This window comes from Crotalus tigris, unplaced genomic scaffold (assembly GCF_016545835.1).
Source record: "Crotalus tigris isolate CLP2741 ecotype Arizona unplaced genomic scaffold, ASM1654583v1 scf7180000024370.6872682, whole genome shotgun sequence".
NCBI classification, from domain to species: Eukaryota; Metazoa; Chordata; class Lepidosauria; order Squamata; family Viperidae; genus Crotalus; species Crotalus tigris.
Window position 1 is genome coordinate 2567215 of NW_024100540.1, and position 21242 is coordinate 2588456.

A 21242-nucleotide genomic window follows, 5' to 3' on the forward strand; every position below is an offset into this window, starting at 1 on the left:
ACTAATGTTATACTGAGCATTAACTATACATTTTCAGGAATTATATATCCAGGTATAGATATTAACTGCTTTGAAAATACACCTTTGTTTTAATTTTAAAAAAAGCAAAAGTACCGCTGCATTGCATTTTAAAGATTTTATTCATTCACATTGCTTACACTCATTTAATCAGAATTCAGTTTTCCAAATATTATTAATAAATTAATTCCCTGTTGTTTTTACATTCACTCTTATGCCTTTCCTTATGCATCAGAGAACAATCCTCACTCAGACCAAACAAGTTGCATAGCCACTCCATAAGCACATATATCTATATTTGTAGATCTATTTTCAATGCCATCTCTGTCTTGTGAAATAAAACTTGTTCCTCGTTTCCTATTTCTTCCATAACATCTTTTGCATATGGTCTGTCTGTAGAAGCAAACATCACTATTAACATTGTTGATACTAACTTATGATTCCATTTTTTAAAAATGCCCTTCAGTATTTTCAATGTTATACTGTTTATACAGTATCAGAGGCATAGTGTCACATCATTTTGACATGAGAAACAAACAAAACTGCAACATAAGTTCTGATATATTTTAATCTGGATTTAAAATCAACTAAAACTCCATATTTACCAAAACATTAAGTGTGGCTCCGAGCTATTAAAGATACGCAAGCCTTAACTCTTCTCCAGTGTGGTGGCCCCAAAATATTTAGATTAAATTCTTGGGAATTGTGGTAATTGCAATCCCAGCATATCTGGGTGATGTCAGGCTGTGGAAGCTGCCACTGAGTAATGTGGGGAAAAGCAGAACGTTTCAAAGAATCAGAATAAGCACTGCCTGTTAGGCCTGTAAATTATTCAACATACAGTAGTAGTAAATGAAAGTCAGTATCTCACCATAGATTGTATTCTGAATTGATTTGGTGACTCCCTTTTTTTATAAAAACAAGCGAAAGCAGTCTTACAGATTACCTTAATAATTTAAGGAATGTGCATCCTAACCTTCCAGGGCTGACTCTATGATTATGACTCTGAAAATGTAAAGGCTAGGTCCACTACGTTGTGAAGCGTAGAACATCTTGTAAAATTATGGCATTGCATTGCAAAGCTCTGGTTTATTCTATTCGTTTAGGGATAGTAACATTTTTGAATGAGAATTTTCCTTGTTTATCTTTTAATTGTGTGATGGTAAATACTTCTTGGCCACTTATGGAAAGTTTTAAAAGAAAAAGTCTTTCTCTTTGGACTGCAGGTGAAATATTGGATCCAGGGAGATCCTGAATCAGAGGCTCATCTGCTTGATTCCAAAGTACCTTCGGCAGAGCTGACCAATCTGTACCCCTACTGTGATTATGAAATGCAGTCCTGTGCCTATAACGCTTTGGGTGAAGGGCTTTATTCTAAGGTCGTCCACTGTCGGACACTTGAGGAAGGTAAGGTTGCATCCCACAGAGTTTGATTGAAAAATGAGCCATCTAAGGACTCCATTCTGCAAGCCTAATCCATCAAGCGTCAGCATGTTCATGAATCATATTCAGGTGAAGCTCAAAACAGGGCTCTGGTCAGGAAGATTATGTTGAGGCATCCAGACCTTTAACCCGGAGTTAGAATCTAACTATTTCTGCCCATCCAGTGACATCAAACAGAGCTGGTATGTTCCAGGTCCCAACAATGAAACTTTGCCATTTTACGGAACCCAGGAACTGAGCTGTCACTGTTACGGTACTTGCCTTCTGGAATGTCATCACCCCTAAAGACCCATATGACTCTCATCCAAATGACATTCAGACAATCATTGAAAACCTGGTTGTTTTCCTAGGTTCTTGGGATAAGATGAATGTGGAGTCCCCATCACAATTTCTTTTGTTATTGTTTACCATTATTGAACTAATCTTCTGGTTGGCTCTTTCTATGTCTGTTGCTTTTTTTTTTTTTTTACTAATACCTGAAACTAATATACACTTATCCATCAAACTTCACATTGTAACTTTAGAATTCCCATAAGGAATTCGTTGAAATGATCCTAAATTAAGCACTTGGTTGTTTTTTAAGGCATCTGATTTAAAATTACTGTATTATATAGCTCTTGTGCTATTTCCCGCTTCAATGCTTTCAAAGGCATTCAAACATTGCTATACTGCAGTGTTTCCCAAACTTGACAATTTTAAGGCATGTGGACTTCAACTCCCAGAATTCCACAGCCAGCGTTGCTGGCTGTGGAATTCTGGGAGTTGAAGTCCTCATGCCTTAAAATTGTCAAGTTTGGGAAACACTGCTATACTGTAAGTTAGTTGTTACAGAATTGTTTCTGCATTTCATCTCTGTAGTTCCCAGTGAGCCTGGGCGCTTGGCTTTCAACGTCATCTCCTCTACCGTGACGCAGCTGAGCTGGGCTGAGCCTGCAGAAACAAACGGCATAATCACAGCTTATGAGGTCAGCTATGGACTCGTCAACGAGGAAAACAGTAAGCATGAATTCTGTGGGCTATCCTTAAAAATCATGTATCAAGGCTAACCGGTTCAATATCTTCATGATAGTATTTCAGTTGCATGCATTTAGAAGACATCACTGGGGGCTATTGCTCTTGAAACCTGTGATATCAAAACTTTTAATCCTAGCTGCAGACTATAAAACCCCCTAAATGGCGATGATTGGAAGTATAACACACACCCATCTCTCCCCAGGTTGGATACACTTGGTTGCGCTGTGTGTGAAGCTTGACTTTGCTTCTCTTGCTTAGACTTCTTATTGAACAGTCTTATTACATGAATGAAGTTGAATATATGTGTCTCAGAATAATGTTGTAGAATCCAATCTGGGTTGGTCACCGCCAGAGAGGCTAGCATGAAGTTCCCTGAGGATGGGCTCCAGCATGAGTCCAAAGGTTTGGAAGACTAAACCTCTAGTCCAAGAGACCAACCCAGATTGGATCCTACAGTCTTATGCAGTTTATTTGGCAGCCCATGTTTTACAACATTCCTGGTGTTTTGTCTTTGTCTTTCACTCCATAAATTCAACTGTTTCCATACTATTTGATAGTCCCCACAGTGCCTAGACTTCCATCATTCAATGTTATCTCCTCTCTGTAAATTTACTTTTCAAGTTTTTGCTTTACAAAGAGATTCTGGGCTCAATCCAATTAGAAAAAAAAAAAAACACTGTTCTTGCTGGTACTTCAGGGTATCCAATTTTGTAAGATACAGGTAGCCAGTTTGGCAAGATATATTGGTCTGCTCCACCCTGGCACTTATTTCTTCACATAAAACCCTTTGCCTATTGAAAAGAGGTTATTAGATTGATTTTGCCAATCCAATACAACACTGAGAGCCAATTTGGTGCAGTAGTGAAAGGGCTGGCCTAAAAATCAGGGGACCATGAGTTCTAGTCCTCCCATAAGCAGGAAAACTGACTGGTCGACCTTGGGCCAGTCACTCTCTCGCAGCCCAACTCACTTCACAGGATTGTTACACTATTGGGAAAATAGGAGGCAAGAGTATTACATATATTTGCTGCTTTGAGTTGACCAAATATATGAAAAAGAAAGGTGGGATAAAAATATAATTATTATAATGATAAGGATAGCTACTCACTGCACAGTACACATTTCCATTCTCTTCTGTTGGATACTTTTTTATCTTCAGATAGGAAGCAATGGATTTTGCTGTAGTTTCTTATGTATAAGAAGTAGAAGGCTATTCCACTCTCATAAAATACTCTATCATGCACATATGCATATTATACTAGAGTTGGACCACTGAGTCATATTGCATATTATATAACCAGAACTCACTGTGAATGCAGTGACCCGGTGATGAAAAGGCAAGAAACAAGCCTCAGGTTCAAATCACCAACCTATGAAAAGGAAAACTTACCAAACTTACCAAATTATTTCTATTTTGCAGGACCCATTGGCCCCGTAAAGAAAGTCTTGGTGGAGGAACTGAAGAAGCGGATGGTTCTGATTGAAAATTTACGGGAATCACAGCCTTACCGCTATACAGTGAAGGCCAAGAATGGAGCTGGATGGGGGCCAGAAAGAGAAGCTACTATTAACTTGGCTACACAGCCAAAACGCCCTATGTCCAGTGAGTTTTTATCATAGCTCCCCAAATGTGTACAGTCAAGTTTCTGCAATACAGAATTTTTGTTTTGGACGTGAACTAATGCAGCATTGTTAAGAGATATTCCTTTGAATTTGTGCTTCTGTTGTGTAGGTATTATACAATTAGTGTTATAGGCTACATTTAGAGAATTATACATTGTGGCATATATTTTGTATTTAATGTGACACCACTAGTAAAAGGGATCAAGCTGTTTATTAATATTCTTACTTTTAATGGTATATGTGAAATATATCACACTATTCAACCACATTCCAGAATTGTTATCCTAACTTGCATATTTTTTTTAACTCAAAGAGCTTCAACATTGACGTAGTTTTCTCCAGTGAAACTGTCTGGTATTAGATCAAAGTACTAGATCAAACGGTGTCTTGATATAAAATTGGGATTCATTACATTTGAATGTATCAAAAATCTAATTCTAATTCTTTCTTTCTTTTTCTTTCTTTCTTTCTTTCTTTCTTTCTTTCTTTCTTTCTTTCTTTCTTTCTTTCTTTCTTTCTTTCTTTCTTTCTTTCTTTCTTTCTGCAGTTCCTATCATTCCTGATGTACCAATAATTGATGCACAAGGAAGAGAAGACTATGACAGCTATCTAATGTACAGCACAGATGTATTGCGTTCACCAGCTGGTAGCAAGCACCCCAGTGTCTCAGATGACTCTGGTACAGTATGCTTCATTATAGCTTGCAAAAAATTTTGATGGCCATTTTTGAAGGATGTATAGATATAAGAGAAAATGTATATACAAGAGCAATAGCAAAACAACTTGAACACGCAGAGCACCATATTAACAAGCTAGCAAATATTTTTCCTATTGTTTAGAAGCAAACATATCTTAAGGCAGAGCAAGTATTATTGCTTCCAGAAATTCTACAAGAAAATGTCAAGGCAAGAAAAGTAGAAACAAGAAGTCCAAAGGAGCCATTTAGGCTATCAGGTCCAACCTATTTAACAGTCTTAAGAGCACCTTCTAGTCATCTATACATACATACATACATACATACATACATACATACATACATACATACATACACACAACACACATCAATTCCAGGATGCCATCATCCAGGCAGTCATATGCATCGAGAGGCATCTGGTTGGTCCACAGAGAAATTAAGATGCTATACTTGACCTGTGCTTTCCCTTGGAATCTATTAGACTCTCTAAAAAAAACCTGAGGAATATTTTGTGTGGAGGTTTCATAGTTCTGAATGTCCATACACATACTTTTGAAGTGCAAATTTTCTGTTTGATGGTTTATCAACCCCTGATAGCAAAACAAGACTGTAAATTGTTTTTGTACTTGCATTTCACGGATTTTCCTCTAATGTAGCAAAATAGTAAATTATCACTTCTATCTAACCCCAAAATCATGGCACAAGTCCACCTTTAGACCCCTGGACTTATTAGAATGCCTTTGCCATCTGTTTCTCGGGAATGAAAGTTTCAGGTTAGGGATAACTAGGAATAGTTATGCCAACTAATTATTTCATCATTTTTAGGTTTTGTTTTTTTTTAATTTCCTGTTTCCTGGTTAACTGCTATCAGTGATTGAGGTAGTACAAATCCAAAAACCAAAATATGCCTTCCAAAACCAATAATAATTTAAACCAGGACAAAAAGACTAACAATCATATCTTATTATCTACACCAGAGGTGAGGAGCTTATGTTGGTAAATCACTTCTTAATCCCATCAATCCATGCCATTTAAGCCATGGGACCCTGTAGTCTACTAACTGTCACAGGTTCCGACTAATGAAGCACTTCAAAGAACTTTCAGGCATGTTTCCTAAAGTCTTTATTGCAGAGCTACAATTTTTGCCGGGCACCATGATGGACTTGTTGATGCCAGAATCTGATTTCCTTTCGCTGGCATCAAGCTTTTCTTGCTAAACCCCTCCCTTCTCATGCAGTCACAGGTCACATTATCCAATTAGTGTGAAGGTCAAAAGTTTACTTCCTCTTTCTTTCCCTGGGCTTTCCCCCCCCCTCACTCTAAGCTAAGTATTAACCCAATAAATACCAGACAGTTTTGCATATTGTCAAAGCAAGAATATACAGTATTTGCAGCATTGACACTAACATCTTGACCTGGGTAGTAGATAGAAAAGGATACTGCCCATCATTTCAAAATCTTGCCCTTTTGAGGGTTAGATAAACGATGCATAGATGAGAAGCAGTTCATAAGTTGTTGTATTTAGGCATATGATTTATTTCAAGATTCAAGTATACTGTATTTTGCATTTGGTTTTGATTCAGCATTTAGTTCCAATTCTTAGTCTTGACCAAGGCATACTTCTGGAAATTACCCCATCTCTATTCCTTGCCGTAAAAGATTTTTTGACTCTTTTGAACAAGAACAGACATAGTGCTTATATCTATGGATTCCATAGGAATGCAGATCATGGAAATACTGTGCATTTTTAAAGCAAAAGATCTTGATGGTAATACATAATAAAATATTCTAATAATTATTGTTTAAAATAATCAGTGATATTATCTTAAAATGTTTTCCCACATTAGGATGTGTTAAGCATATGTAAAGATGCTGAATTATCTGTTTTCAAAGGTCAAATAGCAAAATTTCCTGTTTCCTTTTCAAAGAATAGAGGTTCCCCCCCCCACCCTCACTCCACCCCACCCCCACCCTCCAGTCTGGCTCTCCTAAAATAATTTGTTCTTTCTGGACATTGTCTGTCTGCTGCAGAGTATAGTTCTCCCAAGCATTACCTTGGCCATTCCTTTCCATTTTAGCTGTTCCTTCAGCCTTATTTATATTCAGCTTTGGAAATAATCTTCCATGAAGTAGCTGGCTCCGCTTCACTTATCTCTTAATTAGTTTTGTTCAATGTATACATATTTGAGAATAAACCACTCCAGAGACTAGAAAATTGCATTGTCTTGTGCTGAAATGAAGCTGCCCCTTTAGCCCATCCACAAGGCCACAATTATAATTTTCCGACATTGAACACTGATTACTAGAGGGGTGGATACACTAATTTCCATACAGCTCAAGGGTTCTAAAGAACCTGATCATTTTACAGCTAGATCTCAACTGAACAACCATTTGTTTAATGACCTTTCAAAGATACAATGGGACTGAAAAAAAATGATTCGTATCCATTCCTTGCACTTAAAATTGTCACAGATCCCCACGGTCATGTGATCAAAATTCTGGTGCTTGGCAACTGAACTGTATTTACAATCGTTGCAGCCAGTGGTGGGATTCAGCCGGTTCGCACCACTTCGGCAGAACCGGTAGCTAATTTTTTGTTGCCCAGGCCCAGAACGGACTTCCAGAAGTGGCATCCACACAGAGAACCAGTTGTTCACATATTTGAATCCCACCACTGATTGCAGCATTCCAGGCTCCTCACCATTTGTAACCTTCCCAATTGGCTTCCGACAAGCAAAGTCAATGGGGGAAACCAGGTTTGCTTAACAAACATGTGATTCTCTTAACAACTGCGGTGATTCACTTAATATTCATGGCAAAAAAAGGATTAAAATTGGGTGTGACTCACTTAATTGTAATGAAATCCGGGTCCCAACTGCAGTCATAAGTCAACTATCTGTATGTAATTTCGCCATTTGAAAAAAAATGCTTCAGCAAGCACAGTGATGCTCTGATCTTTTATTCTATAAACCAATGCTTCAGTTCAGCTGTGTGTATGCCTGTGTGTGTTTGTGTGTAGATACATGATAAGGATAATACAGTAATGTGATTTTGAGGTTGCGGTAATGCATAGATGGATTTATTTGGGCGTGACCACAACTGAATGCAGCATGATTCAGCTGCTGTATGATTAGGGCCATTTATAAGCTATTGATATCATACCGAAAGTTTGAAAATGATTTCCCCCTTCTATTCTTACACTGAACTCTTTATACATGCATATTTGGGAGTATATCCTACTGAATTAATAACTCCGTGAAACTTGTTTTCAGGTGAATCTGCATGGGATATATGTGGATTTTGGAGTCCTGCTATATATTGAATTAAAGAAATCAATACAGGTGGTCCTTGACTTACAACCACAGTTGAGCCCAAAATTTCTGTTGCTAAGCAAGATGGTCGTTAAGTGAGTTTTGCCCTCATTTTATGACTTTTCTTGCTATAATTGTTAAGCAAATCACTGCAGTTGTTAATTAAGTGAATCTGGCTTCCCCATTGACTTTGCTTGTCAGAAGGACACAAAAGGTGATGGTATGACCCCAGAGCACTACAACTGTCATAAATACAGGTCAGTTGCCAAGCATGTGAATTTTGATCGGTGACCACAGGGATGCTGCTACAGTTGTAAATGTGAAACATGGGCATAAGTTACATTTTTCAATGCTGTTGTAACTTTGCCCACTAAACTAATGGTTGTGAGTTGAAGACTACTTGTATCTGATGACAACTAAGGCTTAATGATGAATTTAGTGCAAATAAGGCAGTTTGAGAAACTAGCTCTTGCTCCCTGTTGCTGCATATCTTGCTTCAGAGATATCCAGAGTACTTACTCTAGTTCATGGCTAATTTGATTTTATACCTAATTGTGATTTTTTTTTATTCCTCATCCAACATTACGTTTATTAAATATAGAGGGTAAAGGGAGGCCACCTCCAGTCCTATGATCTGCTGATTCTAGATGCTTTTTTTGTCATAATTCTACTATTATTGGTAAGAATCAGAGAGTGGGCCTTATGGATTCTGCTCAGGTCTCCACTTTGAGCACAAATACAGTGCACATGTCGCAGACTCCTTTCAGGGCGACAAGAATCCTTGTGTTTTCCTCTAAAATGCTGCTAGGAAACACTAAGGCAGGATTGCAGGTAGCTTGCAGGTGATGGACCAGCTGCTTTGTACCCCTCATGGCGCTTTCTGCACTCTTCCGATTGTGTCAATGCAAGTCCTTCACTTGTTCCAAAAGGCTCTCGGTGGAAATATGTGCAGCTGCTGGGGGACGAGCTGGACCTTCGTCACGTCACCTGGAGGCTTCCAGTAGAACTGATCCCTCGTTACTCGGACAGCAGTTGCTTTTCCTCGGACACAGAGGGTTTCCTCCATGAGGGTAGCACCCCCTCTGAGCTAGTGGACAGTGATGCAACCAGCGGCAGCCTACCAAGGAGTGGGACTTCCCAGCCCCAACCAGGTGAAGGATGGCCACCTTCTTCCCTCCCAGTAACCATGATGTCTCATCCTAGTCCAGGGCCTTGGAATATATAATTTATTCAAGCTACCCCTCTACAAGCTACACGCACATGTTATTGGCATGATACATTTAGCATTTGTAATGGAATACTGCTTGTGATTGGTTATTAACTCCAAAGTCGGTGCTATGGAATTGAATGAAACAGAATGGAAGTGCAAAGAGAGATAATTGTTGCCTATTTCTGCCCTTCATGTAACTCACATGCTAATTTCAAAAATCCTCTGCAAACCATCAATTCAGACATCTAATAAGAGTTCCTACTCCTACCAGGTAGAAGAAGTGAAAAAAAGAGGGGGGGGGAATGGTGGTCAGAAGATAGGCTGGATGGTGCCACCCATTCTTTCCTTCAACCTTTTCCATTGCTGGCATTCATCTCTGAAGAACGCCCCCAACAACTTTTTGAAGTCCCCTCCCCCCATTTGAAATCTCATTAGCATAAGAAAATAGTGTTGTCTGCTACAGCAACCTCACAACTGTGATTTTCTTCAGCATGCTAAATTGGTATGTTCCAGCTGTTTCATGTGACAGCTTCTCCTTGATGGAACCTGTTGTCCTAAGTATCTGTACAATGCCAAATAGGGGATATTACATTGTGTAATCAACCAATGATTGCAACAACTATTAAAAATTCAGCACATTCTTAGAGCCGTTGAGACAGAACTAATGCCTTCCCCTGAGCATTTGCTGTAATAATTCATTTAAGAATGTCTCTCCATCTTGCCCTCATTATTTCCAATAGTGGTTAACAGAATTGATTGAAGATCTTGAAAACAGAAAAAAGAGATGACCAGCCAGAGTGCGTGTTATTAATATCTGGTTCCTGTATATATAATGCCTCTGAATATGAAGGGTCTCTAATTATCCAGACAGATATTTGAGTATATTAGTTTTACAGGAACTTAATGAATGCTCTAAAATTGCTAGCAATTATAGTCATATCTTGTCTTTTCGAAGAGCCTGGAACTTATGATTGCTTGTTTTAAAGTGGATTAACATAGTAATAACATTTTCTTCTTCAAACAATTATAGCATTACTTGAATATAATGTCCTTTAGTATTTGGTACATCATTTGGCATTCATGAAGCCATCTTCTGACCTAACTAACCCTTGCTCTATTACTATTGGTTCTTTCAGTTTGTTTAATTCTGATAATGATGTTTCTTTGTGCAATGTGGGTTTAAGTGATGTGACACAAGGGATGTTAGTTCTTATGGAGCCCCAAAATGTACTTTACAGATAAGGAGCAGAATAAAGATGAGGTCAATGTTTCCCAAACTGATGCTCTTCAGATGTCTTCAGCTTTGAATCCCATTAATCTGCAACCAACATATCTGGTTGGAAATAATACAACTGAAGTCAATATTATTGGAGGCACTTGGTTACATTTTGATACCAGAAACTTTGAATTCACATATCTTACTGAGCCGTTTACTGTATTTTGTTTAAACATGGATTGGTTAATGTAACCTCAGTTGGCTGATTTCATACAGCATGCTACCATGAATCTTGATATATGAACCGTAGTGTTTGAATTCTCTAAATAAAAACAAAACCACATTATTAGCACAGACTGTGAGCCCAAGCATTCTAAGATATCTTTATGTCAAATCTCATATTAATTAACTTGGCTGAGATGCATACCACTGGTTATGGATGTTAACTGCAGCAAATTGAATAATTTCCAGAACATCTGATGAATGGCCGACTGGATATTGCCTTCCCTGCTGGTAGTGGAAGTTTAACCCGAAATCATCTAAGTCCACATGTATACCACGAGAGAAGAGTGATCGGAAACTCATCGCTAACAAGAGAGTATACTACGGTGTCTGGACATGGTAGGTGACTAATGTGTGTTAATCTGTTAGCGATTTGAGAATGTTCAGTGTTCTATCAGAAGGAGATTTCAGTTAGTTGAGCTCTTTCTCTCTCACTTAGTCTCTCATACCAGTTAGCATTAGATAGGAAAAAAAAAAAATCCTTTTTTCTAAGGCTATTCCTTCAGTCACGGTGCCTGGTGTTGGTGCTGCAATCTTTTCTGGTACTCTCAATGGTGTGTCTTTCTTTCTCTCTATTTTGGCATGTCCTTTAGACCCATCCAAGAATGTTTTCTCTCCCATGTGTGAAGAAAGTAGAAGGATACCCCAGATCCCACAGGATGTGGGCTTTAGGAGGGCAAATGTGATGGGTTACTCTGACAGCAGTGATGCTCGGGATTCTATAGTCATGACTGATGGGCCTTCTTGGATTTCCAAATATCTAGGTACAACAAATGGCATAGCATGGCTAATCATCTGCAAGGCTGTTTAAATGATTAAACATTAAAATTAAGTGATTAAATCTCATAAACTGCTAATTTATTCATGTTAAGTTCCTTCAAGTGGCTTTGCTTGTAGACCTGCTTGGGTGCATGTGCTAATTTGGTCTCCCTTCTAACCTTTCATCTCTTTGACTTTGTTGACTTTCATGTTCTAACTACATCACTTCAATTACTATATTACATACTCAAAGGAGTTAGTGCTCAGGCAGTATCCTTAGCAATCTGCAATTCTTCTGTGTCTCCATGTCCATTTGCCCAGACCATAACAGGCAAATATTGCAATATGTTCCTTTTAAAGCATATTTATATAGTTTAAGGAGTTGCTGAGGTTCATGGCTTACATTTATTATAGCTCACAACCTTATAATTACAGCTATTCCCTCTGGTTTTGAAACTACCTAGTCCTCAGTAGAAAGGAAAGCACCTTGCTTGCATCCAAAATAAATATTTGGAAGAGAGGGAAACTTCTTATTCCACAAAAGGAAGGGGTTGTCTGGTCAGATGAGTCTAATCTTTTAAGGAGGAAGCAAAATGCTTTAGATTTTTCTCTCCTGACTGCTCTGCCTAGATGCAAGAAGATAAGCAAACGTTGGTGGGTTGGCTTGAGCTTGCATGGAAACCAATTCCATATCTCCTGGTGGAGACATTCTAGGAATTGCTGTAGTTCAAATAACAATTGCTATATAGTTTTGTCTTCCACTTCTCAAGGGTGCAGAACAACTACCATTATGATTATATTTAATTGTTCCCTTCCCATTCGGAATAACAGGGCAAAACAAACAGAAAAGGCAGGAGTCATTTACAACAACAATGTAAGGACTTTAAAAGCCACTTTGTAGGCCAGACAGGCAAAAGACTAGCAGAGCACATTCAGAAACACCAACTAGCAGTGGAAAGACACAACAAGAACTTAATCTTAAATTTCTTGGATGAGAAGCAAAACATCTTCAAGAAAAAACAAAGTTCGGTTGCCTCTTGAAAAAGCACCTTTGGGACAACTATGACCTGGATGACTGAGAATCTCCACAGACAATTCCTTAATCTCACAATACAGCCAACTCAGTTTCTCACTTTGAACTGGGAAACTATTAACTTCATAAACCAAATTGAAAAATGCTAGGGAATTCCTAGGACATTCAGACAAATCAGCCATCAGTAAACATACAGAAATAAACCATATTTATGCACTGTTCAAAAAAAAAACCCAAGAAAAAGCTTAGGAATGAAACAAAAAGACTAGAATACATTCCCTCCAACAGCCCATATTCAGATAAGCAGGGTTTAACACAAGACAAACAATCAGGCAAAAAAATGATATTCTAATCAAGAAACCACCAAGGAGGAAATTACATTCCCATCCAAACTGTCAAGGCAAGCTACTATTTATAAAAAGATAGCAAAACCCCCACTCACTCACATTAATGATGTTATCTAGTTGGGTAATGAAATGTCTGCAAGCAAACAACCAGGCTTAGAGAGCAGCAAAAGTTCTGCAAAATGAACAGTCCAAGGTACATTTTGTCCTCCTCAGCCTCAGAAGGCCAGGCCACTCACTCTGAAGATGTCCATGAAGTTCTGACTAGGCCCTGGTTTGTCTGGGTGGGTGAGTTTAATCTAACCTCCAGCTGGAACCTTGCCATGCCCTGGGGATCTAGAACCTGGGGACAAGAAAAAGAATTGCTTCCCTGACAAACTCAAATCTCCTCTTCTTTTCCTGCTATATGTTATCAGGTAATGCAGCCAAGACACTTTTTTCATTCAGTGCCCAATGCTGTTCCCCTTATTTCTTCTGGCTACATTCTGATGTAGAAGATTGCATTTGGTCTTTTCCCTGCCTTCAAATCTAATCCTGCTATTTTCTGGTCTGTCTCAGATTCTAGAATGCAGCTTCTGAATGTTCCGGACACTCCTACTCGCTTGGTGTTCTCTGCCCTGGGGCCAACCTCCCTGAAAGTCAGCTGGCAGGAACCCCACTGTGATAAAGAAGTACAAGGATACAGTGTGCAATACCAGCTTCTCAGTGGAGGTCAGTGAAGCTCTCTCTAGGGTGAAAGTGGGATTTGGAAATATATACTTAAAATCCTGTTTTGTCAAAAGGCACCATTTTAGAGGGATCAGAACATGGTTTGTAACATGGAACAGCCCTCCCCCCCCCCAAAAAAATGGTGTTTCTTATTACTGAGGCCTGTTTCTAAACTGCTCAGATTTCTCTGTCCTGATGTTTTACAGATGTTTCCACACACCATAGCAGGGGCAGAATCGTCATAGACCCTCTGTGAGGGGAATGGACAGTTTATTTATTTGATAAATAAATAAATAAATAAATAAATATTGTTTCCTAATATATCATCTAAGGATCTATTAGAAGAGAGCTGTTTGACTGGAATAGGGGTAATGCAGTGGTGGGATTCAAATACATGAACAACCGATTCTTTGAATGGACGCCATTTCCGGAAGTGGCGTCTTCCGGAAGGCCCAGAATGGACTTCTGGAAGCAGCATCCACACACTTCCAGAGGTCTGTTCTGGGCCTTGCGAAAAAGGGCTAGGGCTTCAGCCGGTTTGCCAAAGTCAACAAAAATTTAGCTACCGGTTCTGTTGAACCAGTGCAAACTGGCTGAATCCCACCACTGGGGTAATGTGAATTTGGGTCCTGATGAAAAACACTAAGTTCAAAATGTGTAAAATCCTTAATTCCCAAATAATCCACAGACAGAATTGATAGATTTAGTTTTCTTTTCATTTTCTCTGAGATAATGTGTTACAAAAGAGACAAGGATGCAGTTTTTCTTTTGAAGTATCGTAAAATGAAGGGCATTGATCATCTGTGAAGAATTTTACATGAAACATTCACAATTGGTTTTGAACAAAAGATTATACACATGGTTGCCTCAAGATGTGACTTGTAGCATTCAGCTTACTGCATTCACTACCAGTGCCTATTCTGCCAATAGAAATGGCAGTTTTGATTATCATAGTTTGTGGGATTGACAGCTGTTTTTTCTCCTATTTCTTAGGCGAAATAAAACGACTTACAATTCCCAATCCAATGCAGAACTCTGTGGTAGTGGATGATCTATTACCTAACCACTCCTATGTCTTCAAAGTGAAGGCCCAAAGTGATGAGGGATGGGGTCCAGAAAGAGAAGGTGTGATAACTATTGAGTCACAGGTGGATCCACGCAGTCCTCTCAGTCCTGTGCCAGGTAATTGTTTTGAAGTGTTTATAATTTCATAGATATGCTACTACTTTTCCAAATGTTGATTTTTGAGCTGCACTTTTGGGGAAAGTGGTTCGAAGTAGATCTGTGCTTACTCTTCATGAAAACAATGCATGTAGTCTTTATTCATATTCCACCTTTCTTTTGGGAAGTGTCATCTTCTCTTAAAATTAAGATAGGTTAGGCTGAGAGAGAGAGAGAGAGAGAGAGAGAGAGAGAGAGAGAGAGAGAGAGAGAGAGAGAGAGAGAGAGAGAGAGAGAGAGAGAGAGAAGGGCAAGTCAACTTGAGTAAGAAGTTAAATCTGGCCTTCCCCAGTGCCAATCCTACATTCATCCACTATTATACTGAATCTTGAGTAGTATTTTAATTCCTGTAAATTTCAAGTTTAATTGGGTTAGTTTTCTTGATTCAACAAAGCAACAAATGTGTAAGATATTAGAAAAGGTGAAATGCTTTACTGTTCTAAATCTTTGAACTTCTACTTGCTACTGGTTTGATTTTCTCTTTAACAGGACTCTGACCATTCTTCTCTATTTGATAGGGTCACCATTTACCCTGAGCACTCCCAGTGCCCCAGGGCCTCTCGTATTCACAGCCCTGAGTCCAGATTCGCTTCAGCTAAGCTGGGAGAGACCCCGCCAACCCAATGGCTTAATTCTGGGCTACATGGTCACTTGTGAGACCCTGCAAGGTGGAGGTAGGTTAGCCTTTTGAAACACATCCCACTTCAGTTGCAGCGCTTCCCCGGCTAAAGCATAGCATTTCCCAATTTATAGAAGAAAGTGGGACAGCCCCGGGCTGCATAAAATAACCAAAATCACCTGAAATGAAGCATCTAGCAAGAGGAGGGGATGGGTGGATATGTATTATTCCTACCTGTTGTTTTTATTTTTGTCTGCTCAGGGGAACCCAGGACTATCTATGTGGAGGGGGATAACCCAGAGACCACCCTTACAGTGCCTTACCTGAGTGAAAATGTTCCATATAAGTTCAAAGTGCAAGCCAAGACCACTCAAGGCTTTGGCCCTGAAAGAGAGGGTATTATCACCATTGAATCTCAAGACGCAGGTATGCTTTGGCGCCAAAGTACTTCTATCACCTGTTCTTCTTGGTGTGCTGTTATGGGCACATTGTCAACCAAGGTGTAAAAAAATTACAAAATTTCAGTTCCTCTTTCCTTTCATACTGTAAAGTACAAATTATAGGAATAACCAGTGCTGGCTCTGGTCTGGTGTTCCATGGGCAAATGGGTGGTGCCTGATTACTCCTGCTGCCTAACCTGAAATGGCTACAAAGGCGAGTTGCCAGCAACTGGAGGAGAGCAGGATAATAGATTAACAGAGTTGGAAGGAACCTTAGAGGTCTTTTAGTCCACCCCCTGCACAAGCAGGAGACCATATACAATTCCAGACAAGTGGTTGTCCAGTTTCTTCTTAAAAGCCTCCAGTGAAGGAGCTGGAGGCAAGCTGTTCTGAAGGCAAGCTGTTCCACTAGTTAATTGTTCTCACTTTAGATAATTTTTCCTTAGTTCTAGGTTGCTTCTCTCCTTGATTAGTTTCCATCTTCTTGTCCTGCCTTCAGGTGCTTTGGAGAATAGATTGATTTCCCCCCCCCTTTTTTTTTTGTGACAGCCCCTTAAATATTGGAACACTGCTAACATGTCACCCCCACTCCTTCTTTTCACTAGACAAACCTAATTCCTGCAACTGTTCATGTTTTAGCCTCCACCACCACCCTTTTCTGCCCTCTTTCCAGACCTTTACATCTTTTTTTATGACCAAAATACTGGATGCAGGATCCAAATACTGAATGCAGTATTCTAAGTGTGGTCTTACTAAGGCTTTACTAAGCAGTACTAATACTTCACATGATCCTGATTCTATCCCTCTGTTAATGCAACTTAGGATTGTGTTGGCTTTTTTGGCTACTGCCGTATGCTGCTGACTCATATTTAAGTAATTATCCACTAGGACTGTATGTCACTAGTGTCACTAGGAACTAGTAAGAAGTGATCAATAAAAACTGAGCAGATGTCAAGCTTTGCTTAGCCATCACAGTAATCTCTGAAGTTCTGAAGATTGTACCTGTAACAAAGCTGGTTTCCAGAGAAGGTGTAAAACACTGCACAGTCCAATCAGGTGTGAAAAACCCAAAATTCAATGGCCTTAGCTTTGGGCTGGAGATCAGAAGGACAGATAGGGATAAGCATACTTCACGTTGCTTCCCTTAAATGTTGTTCTCTGGTGGGGCCTAGGAAGTATGCCTTCACTGCAGCTGCCCTTGTACTGTGGAACACCCTTTTCCCAGAATCCAGCAGGCCCCCATACTCCTTAACTTCTAGAACAGGGGTATCAAACTGCTGGCCCGCGGGATGGATGTGTCATGGCAAAACCGCGCCCACACCGTTGCAGCAATGGAAAAAAAGTTGAGATACATCACGACACATCACGTGATATTGTGAGTTTGACACCCCTGTTCTAGAAGCTCTGAAAATGCTGGCTCTTGCCACAAGCATTGGATAGGACGAGGCTGGAATCCAGTAAGGTGACACTTAGATGTATGGGAAAGTTTGGTCTCAGGATTCCATGGATTTTTGTAGTTTTCACTGACTTTGTATTCTGATTGTTTTTAATGTTTTCTGCACTATCCAGAGTTGTTACAATATAAGCAGCTCTATAAGTCTTTTGAAATTAAAAAAAAAATGCTCACATGAATGTGTTCTTAAAGAACAGTTGGTAAGGCATCCAAAACCCAAAGCTAGGTTAATATGGATATGTCAAAGTTGGGCTCTCATAACCCAATTTGTGTAAATGTAATATATGGGAGTATATAGCATCTTGAACAGTAAATCAGTTTTTCCTTAACATCATGTACGGGTAGACATTTTAAATAATCTAAATTATGTTTTCTTACTGAGTAGAAAACTGATCTTCATGGTAATGCAAATTATTTTTACAAGTTTCTGCTTTTGAAGCTGTTGCCATCCCCATTTTAATTCAATGGGAGATAGATGATAAATGAGAAATAATAAATGAACTGAATATTTAGGAAGATTAGTTGGAAATAAGGTAACATAATTTTTTGTCATCTTGGTCTTTGAAAGAATAGAGCTTTGTATGCCTCTGTGAAAACAAATGTTTTGCTTTACGTTAGACACCACCTTCTTGTATTTTTTCTCAGAGTCATTTTTTATAATATTAGATGGAATGAGAATTAAATATCCAAGCGTTGAATTACATCCCCCCCCCCCCAATTCTTTCTGCTTCAGGAGTATTCTCTCAATATGGAACACATCAATTCACCAGGGAGGAAGTATTCAATCTCCCTACAGAATACAACACCCAAACAAGCATCACTCATTCCCTACTGGATCCTTTATATGCAGGTAAAAAAAGGGAATGATGGAAATAGGGGATGCCTTGATTTTCAATGACCTCACTGAGATCTTTGGAACAGTGTTAATGAATAGTATCTGGGATTCATCTGAGAGGAGAACAAACCTGAATCTCTACTCTGGGATCACAAGGGGAAGGTTTAAATCTTTACTCGGAAATAGTTAAATGAAAGGAATCCAGTCTATTCCTGAAGTTATGTTTATGTTGATGTTAAGAGAATGTGGTCCTTTATGCCTCTTTCCTTGTTTTCCAATCTACTTCAAAAATAAAAATAAAAAAATAAAGAGATTTCCCTCCCCCCCCCCAGAAAGATGGAAGAACAGGTCTTTTCATACATAGCTTTACTGAATGGTACTGTATTCTTTTCATAATATGAGGAAACTCTCCTATCACTGCTAAGACCAGAGCAGTTATTTCTAAGTTAAATAATTGCTTTTTTGATGCAAAAATTAAATTGAGACTTCTGCCCAATATTATTCAAGAAAACTCAGCTTTTACTTAAAGCACACTAGAACCAGCACCCCAACACTATTCAGGCCCTTTGGAAAGGATTATATTAATCACACAAACAGTATTGAGTGCCTGCATTTGCACCTGTGAGCTCTTTTAAGACAGATGTCCATGTTGCTTTATATGTAAAACTTTTTAGGTTATGGATGATTTCACAGGAAAGAGGTCTGTCGTTTAGATGATATCAGAAGCATGACTTCAGGAAGGGCTGGAATATTTACTACCTTTAAGGGGGCTTAACTCTTTCCCAAGTGCCTAAACAGGTCTAGGGGGTATCAGATAAATGGCTCTAGAGCATGGGTGTCAAACCCGCCATCTCATGTGATGTGTCGTGACGTATTGCGACTCTTTTTGCATTGCTGGCAATGGGGTGGGCGCGGCTTCGGTATGATGAAACCGGCCCACGGGCCGGCAGTTTGACACCCCTGCTCTAGAGTGTTCCTAAACAGATCCCCGTGCAGGGGCAGAAGTCGTAAAAGTGATGCTTAGTGATTACAAAACAAAAAATAAACTATGTAAGCTTTCACATACGCATGGCCATGTGTTTATGCACATACCCAGATTTAACGTACATAACCCATCATTTAATGACAGTTTAGTGAATAAACCAGAATTAGCAGGATTTGCAAAATGCACTTTTATAAACCAGGGTTTACACCACATACTCAACAAAACTCAAACGGTCAATGTTATGCTTTAAGTATGATCTGCAAATCTAGCCACTGGGAAGTTGCTGTTTATGCAATCTTTATTTGACTCCCTCATTTCAGATGGGATGCTGATGACTACTCAGCGAGTGGAGAGTGGCGGCACCCTTACCAAACAGATCACCAAAGAATACATCACCAGCACAATGTCCAGCAATAGTGGGACATTCTCCAGACAGACAGAGAGACAATTCTATGAAGCTTAAATCCACAAGGAAACTGCCAAAAAGACACTCAAATTTCAACAACATGTTCTGTGGCCATCTTTCAGATGGAAGCAGATGGCATCCTCTGTGCTCCATTAGCCCCCAAAGCTACTCACTGGCCACTGCTTTTGAAATACCACCAGGTGGTATCTGCACACAGCCTAGCTGGTAACCTAGCATCTTGTGAAAGGAGCTTTTAGCAGAATACTTGGTTATAAAACTCTCTTGGCTAGTTCTACTCTTGAGTCCAACTCATAAGTATCTGCTTTGCTGCTCTGGATTTGGTTTGAAATCTTTACCTCAGACCATTCCTTTTAACTTTGCATATTTTAACTGGATTGTTTCCTCTTTGTTGATGTTAAGATCATCCTCAGTTTTTTTTTCTTCTGAGCTCCGATAACATCCTGTTTGTCACATACATTTCTTGCAATGCAGGGGAATTAGTCTAATTGTTGTATGTATGGTAAGTACAATCCCCTGCTGTGCAGTATATAGGAACTCACTGGCAGATTAACAAAAATACTGTTGCCTATTTTATGATGTAAGGTTGCTAAAATACAGTAGTGGCCAAAATTGTGGAAATACTTTGGGAAAAGTATACAGTAGAAATGCCACCTTTGGTTAAGTTGCCACCAATTTTTCTTCTAATTTCTTTATAACTGTAGCCTTGTTCGCTTAATAATACTATTTTACATCGCTTTTTGGGCAATCAGTCAACTCTTTGTAGCATTACTTTAATTTTATTACGTTTTACAAGCTCACTAAATGAAAGAACACAAAAAAACCCAACCAACTTGATAGCAATCACATAACACACTGACAAATGTCCTCCTGTCAGCTTTAATACATGACATCAATAACTGAATCCTACTGTGATCTGACTGGCCCATTGCCTAAACAAGATGATACCTGATTGGCTCTCTAAACACTCATGCTCATTGGCTACAATCAGATGAAGGAAAGCTACCTGATATCAACCTAAGCACGTTGTACTTCCTTTTTCTGGTTATTTGGCTATAACTTTTCATAGAATACAGTACAGATAATTGAACAAACTATGTTGCATTACATTCTTGATTAAATTATCTTTCAATTGATATATAAATTCATGGTGCTACTCCAAAAAAAAAGTGGTGTTATTAGCCATCAAACCTCAAAAATACACTTTTCCCAAAAGGTTTCCACAATTTTGGCCACTACTGTAAATACAGGTAGTCCTTGTTTAACTGCCTTGTTTAGCAACCATTTACAGTTGCAACCGTGATGAAAAAGTAACTTTTATGACCAATCCTCATATTTATGACAGCTAAAGCAAGAGCACAAGCAGAGATAGTTTCACTTAGCAACTGCTTTCCTTAAGGACGAAGTTGCTGGTCCCAATTGTGATTGCTAAATAAGAACTACCTGTAAAACCTTTTCCAAAAAATCCTTGATACAACATGGGGACAATTAAGGCAATGTTCGAACTTTAGTGTCAAATATTTGGTTTTGTGCTATGGATAATATCATTACAGAGGAAGCCCTCAAAATAAACTGAGTTTCTTTTAGCCAACAATTTAGTTACTTTTGAA

At 39.0% G+C, this 21242-nt stretch overlaps 1 protein-coding gene across 8 annotated transcripts in view; it reads left to right on the plus strand.

Moving 5' to 3' along the window:
- The window catches only part of ITGB4 (integrin subunit beta 4), a 100287-nt gene extending 79807 nt beyond the window's left edge, over nucleotides 1–20480 (plus strand). For 6 of the 8 annotated variants that reach the window (XM_039327910.1, XM_039327913.1, XM_039327909.1 and 3 more), the window contains 13 exons: nucleotides 1245–1425; nucleotides 2320–2457; nucleotides 3896–4078; nucleotides 4646–4777; nucleotides 9033–9254; nucleotides 11001–11150; nucleotides 11405–11575; nucleotides 13506–13658; nucleotides 14649–14837; nucleotides 15395–15550; nucleotides 15757–15921; nucleotides 18122–18238; nucleotides 19529–20480. In XM_039327910.1, the coding sequence (XP_039183844.1) occupies nucleotides 1245–1425; nucleotides 2320–2457; nucleotides 3896–4078; nucleotides 4646–4777; nucleotides 9033–9254; nucleotides 11001–11150; nucleotides 11405–11575; nucleotides 13506–13658; nucleotides 14649–14837; nucleotides 15395–15550; nucleotides 15757–15921; nucleotides 18122–18238; nucleotides 19529–19671 (2100 nt within the window). In that variant the 3' untranslated portion in view covers nucleotides 19672–20480. The remainder of the gene's footprint in view (nucleotides 1–1244; nucleotides 1426–2319; nucleotides 2458–3895; nucleotides 4079–4645; nucleotides 4778–9032; nucleotides 9255–11000; nucleotides 11151–11404; nucleotides 11576–13505; nucleotides 13659–14648; nucleotides 14838–15394; nucleotides 15551–15756; nucleotides 15922–18121; nucleotides 18239–19528) is intronic. The other 2 variants (XM_039327915.1, XM_039327916.1) reach the window with 2 other exon arrangements.
- Nucleotides 20481–21242: the final 762 nt, after the last annotated feature.